Source organism: Theropithecus gelada, chromosome 12 (genome assembly GCF_003255815.1).
Source record: "Theropithecus gelada isolate Dixy chromosome 12, Tgel_1.0, whole genome shotgun sequence".
Taxonomy (NCBI): Eukaryota; Metazoa; Chordata; class Mammalia; order Primates; family Cercopithecidae; genus Theropithecus; species Theropithecus gelada.
Window position 1 is genome coordinate 117558855 of NC_037680.1, and position 11769 is coordinate 117570623.

Genomic DNA, 11769 nt, shown 5'->3' on the forward strand with positions numbered 1-11769 from the left:
GCCCGCCATCTCGCCCGGCTAGTTTTTTGTATTTTTTAGTAGAGACGGGGTTTCACCGTGTTCGCCAGGATGGTCTTGATCTCCTGACCTCGTGATCCACCTGTCTCGGCCTCCCAAAGCCGGCTAGTTTTTTGTATTTTTTTTTAGTAGAGACGGGATTTCACCATGTTAGCCAGGATGGTCTCGATCTCCTGACCTCGTGATCCGCCCGCCTCGGCCTCCCAAAGTGCTGGGATTACAGGCTTGAGCCACCGCGCCCGGCCTGATGGTATTTCTTAATAGAGAAAAGTTCATAATCAAATTTATCAAGCATTAGTGGTTAACAACTTGGGGGCCTTCTTTAAAAAGTATCCTTCCCCACACCAAAGTTAGAAGGTTATTCATGTATATTTTTTTCTCAAAGATTGAAAGTTTTGCTTTTGACATGTAAGTCATTAATCTATCTGAAGTAGACTGTGTGTGTGAGAGAAACTGGGCTGCAATTTCATTTTTTATGCATATGGGTAAACTGGATTTTTCATCTCTTCATGCTAAAAAGTCCCTTTTTCCCCCACTGTCAGTATCAAAATTCCACATATAAAAGTAGAATTCTGGCTGTGTCAATTTGATACTTCTGTGCCAATACTGCCCTGGGTTCACTCTAACTTTGTAAGTTCTGGAACTGACTGGGAAAATCCCTGTTCTTTACTCTTCATCTTCAGAAGTATCCTCGCTACCCTTGGCCTTTTTTCTTCCACATATACACCCTCAAATCTTCCAGCCACACTCAGTGGAAAAGGCCTTTGAGATAATGACTGAGTATGCACGGAATCCATTGGCCATTTTTGTGAAAACTGACATCTTTAGGATAATAAGTCTGTATCCATGGACATGGGATATCTCTCCATATATGACATTATGACTGACAATATCTTTCAGTAAAGTTTTATATGGAATTCAGATTTATTCCTAGATATTTTATAGTTTGATACTATTATATAGTTTGATACTAGTATACACTTTAAAAAATTACTTTTCCTGATTATTTATTACTGGAGTATATTTATTTGACCTTTGCATATTGACCTTATAGCCAACCATCTTGCCAAACTCTCCTATTCTTGTCATCCATTCTTTGGGGTTTTCTATATATATAATCATATCCTTTTTTTTTTTTTTTTTTTTTTTTTTTTTTTGAGACGGAGTCTCGCTCTGTCGCCCGGGCTGGAGTACAGTGGCGGGATCTCAGCTCACTGCAAGCTCCGCCTCCCGGGTTCACACCATTCTCCTGCCTCAGCCTCCTGAGTAGCTGGGACTACAGGCGCCCGCCACCTCGCCCTGCTAGGTTTTTTTTTGTATTTTTAGTAGAGACAGGGTTTCACCGTGTTAGCCAGGATGGTCTCAATCTCCTGACCTCATGATCCGCCCGTCTTGGCCTCCCAAAGTGCTGGGATTACAGGCTTGAGCCACCGCGCCCGGCCTATAATCATATCCTTTTAAAGGTTGTTTGCCTTTTAAAACTCAGACCTGCTCACACCTGTAATCCCAGCACTTTGGGAGGCCTAGGCAGATGAATCACTTGAGGCCAGGAAGGAGTTCAAGACTAGCCTGGCCAACATGACGAAACCTGTTTCTACTAGAAATACAAAAATTAGCCGGGCATGGTGGCGCATGCCTGTAATCCCAGCTACTCAGGAGGTTGAGGCATAAGAATCCCTTGAACCTGGGAGGCAGAGGTTTCAGTGAGCTGTGATCACGCCACTGCACTCCAGCCTGGGTGGCAGCACAAGACCCTGTCTCAAACATATAAAAATAAATTAAAACCCAGACCTACAACTCACCTGATTTTTGTATAAAGTAGCAGCTAGTTCTTTTTCTTACGCAGACTCGTTATCTCCCCACAGCTCTGCAGTGCCAGCTGTGCTGTCAATCTGGTGTTCATGTATGCACAGGTCCGTTTCTGGGTTCACTCCTCTGTTCTGTTGTTTTACCTTCTTTGAGCCAATAGCAACTACTTTAATGATGGCAGCTTTGGTGCTACTTGCTATGCTAGGGGCCCGGAGTCCTCCCAACTTGACCGTTAAGAGCGTCTCACCTGTTCTCAGTCCTTTGCTTGCCTATGAAAGTTTAGGATCAGCTTGTCAAGTTCCACAAAGCACTTGTTGGGACTTTAAATGACCAAACCTCTGAGGCCCTGTGTGCCTGTGAAAATTCTTGTTAGCCTGCACATCTGAAGGACAGTTTGGATGGATCTAAAATTCTGGGTTTGAATTCCCTTCTTGTTCATTTCTTCAAATATTAGTCCATTGTCATCTGTGTCCAGTATCGCTGTCACCGTTGTTAACTGTTATTTCCGGGTAGGATAATCTCATTCTCCCTGGAAGCTGTTAGACTTTATTTTTCTCAAGAAAAGGAGGATTCCCCAGGGAGTCCCATGTATCCCCTAAAGCACAATTAACACTCCTGATTGGTGTTTCCTCACCAAGCAACTATCCAAGTCAGGGCTGTACCTCAAGCCCAAGGGAGAATCTCATGGAGAGGAGGCAGGTTCTCGAGATTGTAGCTGGTCGTCCTAGAGGTTTGGAGGGGCAGAAGCAAAGGAGTGGGTGCTGAAACTAGTCAGATTATTCCTGTTTTCCCCATCTTCTCGCCCCAGCTGGGCTCTTGGACTAGCTTGGTTTTATCCCCCTAGATAGCTGCACCAGTGGTTTGGGTGGCCGCCACCCAGAAAGACAGGCAGTTGCCTTCCCCATATAATACCAGGCAAGGGCAGAGCGTAAGCTGCTTTGCTCTGTAATTTATCCTCAGGGTGCAGCCACATCCCTGTTCCCCAACCCATTCAAAGCAGCCTTCTCTCTGTTTTTATTTATGTGTGAGTGTGTGACCATAAACCCAGGATTTAGTGGTGATGTCTGCACGGGACAAGGCTGCGGTGGGCAGCTCTCTGGTGACCTCCCATCCTGTGGCTGCATGAGCTGCAGGCATGCGGCCCAGCAGCCCAAGAATGGTGCAAGTGTCTGTCACAGTCTCTGTAGCCACAGCTGTCGCACACATGGCAGGTAAGCACTGATGATACTACCTTGTGGATTCTAAATACCCCTGCACATAGCCATATTCTGTAGGGTTTCTGTTAAGATGTCCCTGGACAGTTGTGTACACTGTCTAAAATTCATGTAGAATTGCAAGGGACCCAGAATAACAAAACAATTCTGAAAAAGAGGAAAAAAGTAGGAGGATTCGCACCTCCTAGTGTTGGAAGTTGCTACAAAGCAATGGTAATGCGCTCAGTGTGGTAATGGATTAAGGATAGGCATTTAGATCCGTGGAAAAGAATTGAGAGTCCAGGGCCGGGCGCGGTGGCTCACACCTGTAATCCCAGCACTTTGGGAGGCCAAGACGGGCAGATCACGAGGTCAAGAGATTGAGACCACAGTGAAACCCCGTCTCTACTTAAAATACAAAAAATTAGCCAGGCGTGGTGGCGGGCGCCTGTAGTCCCAGCTACTTGGGAGGCTGAGGCAGGAGAATGGCGTGAACCCCGGAGATGAAGGTTGCAGTGAGCCGAGATCACGCCACTGCACTCCAGCCTGGGTGACAGAGCGAGACTCCATCTCAAAAAAAAAAAGAATTGAGAGTCCGGAAATAAACCACACATCGGTGGCCAACTGACTTCGACAAGGGGACCGAGACCATTCAATGTGGAAAGAATAGTCTTCTCAGCAAATAGTGCTGGGACAGCTGGATATCCACATGCAAAAGAATGAGGCCGGACCCCTCATACCATATACCTCATAACACAAATTAACACAAATTGACCAACAACCTAAATGTTAGGAGCTAAAACCAAAACTCTTAGAAGAAAACACAGGAGTAAATCTTCATGACCTTGGATCATAGGGGTCCTTAGGCTTAACAATAACAGTATAAGCAACAACAAAAATCTGTGTATAAACTGCGCTTCATCAAAACTTAAAACTTCTGTGCCTCAAAGGATGCCATCAAGGAAGTGACATGACAGCCTGCGAGTGAAGGAAACGTCCAAATCACACCCGATCAGAGACCCGTATCCAAAATAAAGAGCTCTGACAACTGAACAATAAAAAGACAACCCAATGTAAACATGGGCAAATCATACCTGATAAGAAACCTGAATCTTAAATAAGGAACTCTGACAACTGAATAATAAAAAGACCACCCAATTTAAACACAGGCAAATCATACCTGATAAGAGACCTGTATCTAAAAGAGCTCTGACAACTGAACAATAAAAAGACAAACAACCCAATTCAAACATGGGCAAAGGACCTAAACGGACACTTCTGCAAGGAAGATATGCAAATGGCCAGCAAGCACACTGAAAAGATCATTGACATCATTAGTCAGCAGGGAAATGCAAATCAAAACCACTAGGATGGTGGGAATTAAAAAGTCAGATAATAATAAGCATTGGTGAGAACGTGGAGAGATCAGAACTGTCTCACTGCTGGTGGGACTGTGAAGTGTGCAGCTGCTTTTGGGGAAGAAAAAAACAAACAGTCTGGCAATTCCTTAAAGGATTAAACCAATAGTTACCATATGTCCCAGTAATTCCACTCCTAGGTATATACCCAAGAGAAATGAAAACCGATGTCCACACGAGGTCTTGTATACAAATGTTTGTAGCAGCATAGCACAAAAGCCAGAAAGTGGAAACCACCAAAGTGTCAATCAACTAATGAAAGGATAAATGGCCAGGCGCGGTGGCTCACGCTTGTATTCCCAGCACTTTGGGAGGCCGAGGTGGGCAGATCACCAGGTCAGGAGTTCGAGACCAGTCTGGCCAACACAGTGAAACCTTGTCTCTACTAAAAATACAAAAATTAGCTGGGCATGGTGGCGTACACCTGTAATCCCATCCACTCAGGAGGCTGAGGCAGGAGAATCGCTTGAACTGGGAGGCAGAGGTTGCAGTGAGCCAAGATCATGCCACTGCACTCCAGCCTGGGAGACAGAACTAGATTCCATCTCAAAAAAAAAAGGAAAGAAAGGATAAGCAAAACGTGGTATATCCACTCAGTGGAACATGATTCAACCGTAAAACAAGGAAGGAAGTGCTGCTGTGTGTCACAACATGCATGAATCTTGAAAACATTACGCTAAGTGGAAGAAGCCAGACACAAAAGACTCTGCGCTGATTCCATTCATATGAAAGTCCAGAAGAGGGGGATCTCTAGTGACAGAAAATACATTCGTGGTTGCTCAGGATGGGAGGGTGGAGGGGATGGGAAGGCAGTAACAGCCAAAGGGTACACGGTTTCTTTCTGAGGTCATGAAAATGTTCTAAAATTGTGCTGATGGATACCTGTAACTGTGAATATGCTTAAAAACAATAAATTGTACACTTTGGGTGAATTTTGTGTTACATGAATTATATCTCAATAAAGCTGGTTTAAAAAAGTTATGTGCAGGCCAGGCGCAGTGGCTCACGCCTGTAATCCCAGCACTTTGGGTGGCTGAGGCAGGTGGATCACTTGAGGTCAGGAGTTCTAGACCAGCCTGGCCAACATAGGGAAACCCTGTCTCTACTAAAAATACAAAAATTAGCCAGACGAGGTGGCAGGCAGCTGTAATCCCAGCTACTCAGGAGGCTGAGGCAGGAGAATTGCTTGAACCCAGGAGGCGGAGGCTGCAGTGAGCCGAGATCGCACCACTGCACTCCAGCCTGGGCAACAGGGTAAGACTCTCAAAAAAAAAAAAAAAAGTAATGTGCAGAATAATGTTTTTAGTATGTTATCTTTTGTGTAGGAAAATGGAGAAGGGAAATACAAATTTTGTCCTCATTTTTATAAAGAAATGAAACTAATAAGATGGTTCACTAAAGGAGGGAAAGAACCGCATAGTGGGACTGGAGATCGGCTAGGCTTCTCTGAATGAACCTTGTTTTGTAGTTTTGACTTTAGAACCAAAAAAAAGTTTTTAAAAACATTAAAAAGAAAAGGCAACACTAAAAATTGAAAACATACTGAAATAAGTAAACCTAGCTATCATGTTGATGGTATAACCACACAGGAAAAAAATATCGTTGCAAGCGATTTTAATAAGAGTAGTCTATTCACCCCTGGTGGAATATAGTCTAAGGATAAAAAGCATTGCCAAGAAATTTTAGGCTATACTCAGTGATCTTAATGTTAGTAGTAATACTTGTATTATTATTTTGAAATGATTACATGTATATGGTGGGATAAAGAAAATAATATTTTCAGTGTAAAGAATTAAAAATATAAAATGAAAGAAGTTAAAAATCTTGTTTGTTTTGGCCGGGTGCAGTGGCTCACGTCTGTAATCTGGCACTTGGGGAGGCTGAGACGGGCGGATCACGAGGTCAGGAGTTTGAGACCAGCCTGGACAACACGGTGAAATCCTGTCTCTACTAAAAATAAAAAAATTGGTCGGGCACGGTGGCTCAAGCCTGTAATCCCAGCGCTTTGGGAGGCCGAGACGAGCGGATCACGAGGTCAGGAGATCGAGACCATCCTGGCTAACACAGTGAAACCCCGTCTCTACTAAAAAATACAAAAAACTAGCCGGGTGAGGTGGCGGGCGCCTGTAGTCCCAGCTACTCGGGAGGCTGAGGCAGGAGAATGGCAGGAACCCGGGAGGCGGAGCTTGCAGTGAGCTGAGATTGGGCCACTGCACTCCAGCCTGGGCGACAGAGAGAGACTCTGTCTCAAAAAAAAAAAAAAAATTAAAAAAAAAAAAAATTAGCCAGGTGTGGTGGCGGGCACCTGTAAATCCCAGCTACTTGGGAGGCTGAGGTGGGCGAATTGCTTGAACCCAGGAGGCGGAGATTGCAGTGAGCCAACATTGTGCCACTGCACTCCAGCCTGGGCAACAGAGCAAGACTCTATCTCAAAATAAATAAAATCTTGTTTGTCTTTTGATTCTGTTAATTTGACATGGAAAAATTAGTATGAACTCATAACGTGTTTATTTTTTAAAGAAATCTAATTTTCTAGTTCTGTTCATCGAAAGGCCTGAAGCTGTGACATCCCATAATAGGGAACAGCGTGAGTGCCCGGGCTGTGGACTCTAGATCTCATTCTCATCAAGAAACCAGTGATATCTGGAGAAATGGGTGATTCCAAGACTGAAGCAGGATGTGGACAGAATAAGCCCAGGACATGCTGTGTAAAAAGCAAGCAAGCTTTCAAAACAGCAGATCGTGTCCTGAGGGCAGGGAGCCAACCTGAAGGGCTCCCGAATAAATCGAGCATCAGGAAAATGACTGACCGCAATGGCCGGAAGCCCATGAAATATACCAGTATCTCTGTGTTCATCATGACGCTCAAAAAAAAAAAAAGCAACCTAGTGGGCAACTCTAGAGCTTGCTGAGGACCAACTCGGTCTGCAGGCACACAAGTAAAGGAGTAGGATGGAGCTTCACACTGCTGTGCCTGGGGTGGGCCACAGTCCAAGGTGACCACGGGGTAGGTGAGGGAACGCCTGTCTTCACAGACCACTCTCCAGCTGGTGAAGGCAGGAGCCACAGGGTCAGACGCAGGCCTGTGGGAGGACAGCCCTTGGATCAGGGATCTCGATGTCTTGCTCGAGCCAGCAGGTGGAAGGCCGATGGGGACTTTATTCTGGGTTGGTCAAACTGCCAACACTGGACCAGTGACCAGTCCTCATGTCACTCCAGCGGGACTTGGACACATCACAGGCTGCCTGGGCTGGCTGGGGGTGCACATGCATCCCTGAGAAGCAGCCCTGCAAAGACCATCTGAACCTAAACCCTATCAAGCACCTCTCTCTAATTAGAGTTTACAGGAAACACGGGGGTGGGAACAAGTGAGCAGTCAGTCACATCCAGGCGGGGAACTCTACAGGACAGACGACCTTGTTTTTTCCGTGAATAAAGCGGGAGGTTGAAGGAGACTTCAGGTGCATCACACAAGGCAATGTGCAGGCCCCAAGAGCCCTCATCAGGTTAGACCTGAAATCAGGACATTTTTAAGACGACCAGGAAAATTCGAACATGACCTGGGATTTTTATGATACTGAGGAATGACTGCTAATTTCTAATAATAATAATTTGTGGTTACGTAAAGTATTAGATCCTGCTGACATGTTCACAGGAGAAATGATACCTGTGAGAAAGGGGACGACAGACAGATAAAAATAGATGAAGCAGGACTGGCCAGTTTTGATCAGTGTTGAAGTTGAGTGCATGGTGCTCTTCATGCTTACATGTTGTAGGTTTGAACATTTTCATAATAAAGGGATTTTTTAAAGCCCCAAAACTCATTTTAACCATATCAAGAAAGGCAAAAAGATGGCCAGGCGTGATGGCTCACGCCGGTAATCCCAGCACTTTGGGAGGCCAGGGTGGGTGGATTACCTGTGGTCAGGAGTTTGCGACCAGCCTGGCCAACATGCTGAAACCCCATCTCTACTAAAAATACAAAAATTAGCCAGGCATGGTGGCGGGCACCTGTAATCTCAGCCACTCAGGAGTCTGAGGCAGGAGAATTACTCGAACCCGGGAGGCGGAGGTTGCAATGAGCAGAGATCGCGCCACTGCACTCCAGCGTGGGCGACAGAGCAAGACTCCGTCTCAAAAACAAAAACAAACAAACAAAAAAAAGCAAAAAGACAAGGAAAGTCCCAGAGGACAGGGGCAGAGAAAGAAAACCCAAAGTGAACCCAGCAAGGAAGGAGGAGCAGCCAGCGGGAGAAACCCAGGGCTCGGAACCGGCAGGGGCAGCAAGGCCTGGGGCGGCTGCATGTGTGGGACAAGCACACGGGGAGGCCTGTGAAGAGTAGAAGAGGAGCGTTGGACAGGGTGGGGGTGCTGGATTGGATGGGCGGGGGAGGCCGGGCTTCACTGTTAGACATGGTGGGGTGGGCACAATTCTTACTCTTTCGTGTTTTTCAATGTTAAGTTAAAAATTAAAACAGGAATCTTGACAAAGCTGAAAAATAATAATCATAAGGAGAAAAATAAGGACAGAGTGAACACTAAGGGAGAAAGGCCAGGCTGACCCCCTCCTGCGTCACTGCAGACTGCCCAGCTCCTGTGGCCAGCGTGGCGAGGCCGGACTGCCCAGCTCCTGTGGCCAGCGTGGCGAGGCCACTGCCCAGCTCCTGTGGCCAGCGTGGCGAGGCCACTGCCCAGCTCCTGTACAGGGCCAGCGTGGCGAGGCCACTGCCGGGGACGGGCGGCATCTCTGCACAGAGGGTTGCATTAGAGCCCCAGGAGGGGCCTCAGGATCCAAGCAGCAGAAACCCTGTTCAGGGGCAAAGCCAGCAAGGGTCGGGGTTGGGGAGGGGCCACAGGCCAGTGGAGGCTCAGCACTCAAGGCCCCGCTCCTCCCTCCCTCTCTTCCTCCTCCTTCTCCTCCTCTTTGTTCATCTTCCTTCCTTCCAGTACTGAGGTCAGGGCCAGGCACGCTGCGGTCTGTCTCCTCACCTCTGCTCTCTCTCAGCACCTGGGCTGGGACCGCGCTCTAGGGCCCAGAGGCGTTTGGGAGGCCACCGCAGCACGCCACGGAGGAGTGCACAGCCACCCTGCATCAAGTCAGGTCATCGAGGAAGGGACAGCAACATGTCCATGAGGCAGGCCTGACCTGCGCTCCCAGTGACTAACCTCTCGTGACCTCTGTTTCCAGACGTCCCTGGGAACTGTTCAGAAAACTTCTGTCAGAACGGAGGCACCTGTGTGCCGGGCGCGGACGCCCACAGCTGTGACTGCGGGCCAGGGTTCAAAGGCAGACGCTGCGAGCTCGGTAAGTCAGGGCTTGGCCTCAGGGCGCCCCTTACCACAAAGCCTGTGCCTCGGCCTAGCACTGCTGGGCCACAGCTGGGTTTGCCACGGGAGCCTCCAACCATGAGGTGCCAGACGGGGAGCCTGGTGCACGGGGCTGACCCCTGAGTCCCTGGGGGCTGCGCTGCCGCCCCAAGCACCAGGATGGGAGGTGCTGCCCGTCACAGGGGTCAGAACACCCACAGCATGCGAGGCTCAGCTGCGGAGGGCTCCCTGACCCAGCCAGAGCAGGTGTCCGGAGAAGGGACTCCCACCTCCACAATACTGACCTGCCCCGGCCTTAGAGGAAGCCAGCTGCAGACCCCCGAGCCCTCTTCCCCGGCCTTAGAGGAAGCCTAAGGGGTTTCGCTACAGACCCCCGGGCCTTCTCTTCGGGCAGGGCCTCTCGGAGGGGCAGGAGGAGCATGTCAGGAGCCCCTGGCGAGCCACTGCCCTTCCTTGTTGCAGCCTGTATAAAGGTGTCCCGCCCCTGCACGAGGCTGTTCTCCGAGACAAAGTCCTTTCCAGTCTGGGAGGGAGGCGTCTGTCACCACGTGTAAGTTGGTTTCTGTCCTCCGCCTTACCACATTTGTAGTGTGTTTTTTTTGTTTTTTTTTTTGTTTGTTTTTTTGAGACAGAGTCTCGCTCTGTTGCCCAGGCTGGAGTGCAGTGGTGTGATCTTAGCTCACTGCAAGCTCCGCCTCCCGGGTTCACGCCATTCTCCTGCCTCAGCCTCCCCAGTAGCTGGGACTAGAGGCGCCGCCACCTCGCCCGGCTAATTTTTTTATTTTTAGTAGAGACAGGGTTTCACTGTGTTAGCCAGGATGGTCTCGATCTCCTGACCTCATGATCCGCCCCATCGGCCTCCCACAGTGCTGGGATTCCAGGCGGGAGCCACCGCGCCGGCCAGGTTGTTGCTACTATTATCATCATCTTCATTATTGGTTTGCTTTGAATTGCATGAGTTTCTGCCCCTCAACTTCCCACAGTGCTGGGATCACAGGCGTGAGCCACCGCGCCCGGCCTGTAGAGTGTTCTTGACTCCTCAAAGTGCTTTCTCAAAGCCACCCACCTACCCCTGAGGGGGGACGACAGCTGCAGTCACAGAAGGGACTTGCTTTGATCACCGATTCCCTCCATGCCACAAATTAGGCAGCTGAGGCAGAAAAACTGAATAACTGCCCCAAGTCCATGCAGCTCAGGAGCAGGGGCTGAGAAGAACCCAGACCCCCGGCCCCCCGGCCCCCAGGCCCCCAGACCTTCCTCCCCACACATCATCCACCCAGACCCCCAGCCCCTAGGCCCCCAGACCTTCCTCCCCACACATCACCCACCCAGGCCCCAGGCCCCTGGCCCCCAGACCTTCCTTCCCACACGTCGGCCCAGTGCCCACTGAATGGCAGGGCCAACTGAAGTGACCTTCCTCTCTTCTCTTCCTCAGAGCCCCCTGGAAAAACAAACAGTTCATGAGAATGCCGGCCTCAGTTCTGCCATTAACTCATGATGTGGCCTCAGGCCCCCCATCTCCGAGACAGGCTGTGGAGGGAGAGCTGCCCAGCCCATCTCTTAGAACCTTTCTTGCTAACACTCTGAGTCTGTGGGTTACGCAATCAATTTAGTCAACAGATAACTTACTGAACACCTGCTGTGAGCTGGGCACGGTTCTAGATACTCAGCACACATCAGGAACAGAGCAGACCAAAGCCCTGCCTTCAGGACCCGTTCATTGCAGATGAGGGGACAGACAATAGCAGTGAGTGTGTGGTGTGGCAGGTGGTGAGTGCAAAGGGAAACAGGACGAGATGACAGGATGAGACTAGGAGAGCCTGCTGGGGATGGGCAGGGGCTGGTACAGAAAGAGGGTGCTCACCCTCTTGGAGATGAGAGGGTAAGCCTCCTGAAGAGGGTGATGCTGAACAGACATGGAGGAGGGACACCTGAGGGAAGGACGTTCCAGACAGCCAGAGGACCAGTTACCAAGGCCCCGAGTCAGGAGTGTCCCTGGCATG

At 49.1% G+C, this 11769-nt stretch overlaps 1 protein-coding gene across 2 annotated transcripts in view; it reads left to right on the top strand.

Annotated features, from left to right (window-relative positions):
- SNED1 (sushi, nidogen and EGF like domains 1) overlaps positions 1-11769 on the top strand; it is an 87272-nt gene that overhangs the window by 68019 nt on the left and 7484 nt on the right. For both annotated transcript variants that reach the window (XM_025405532.1, XM_025405531.1), the window contains exons 28-29: positions 9627-9743; positions 10229-10316. In XM_025405532.1, the coding sequence (XP_025261317.1) occupies positions 9627-9743; positions 10229-10316 (205 nt within the window). The remainder of the gene's footprint in view (positions 1-9626; positions 9744-10228; positions 10317-11769) is intronic.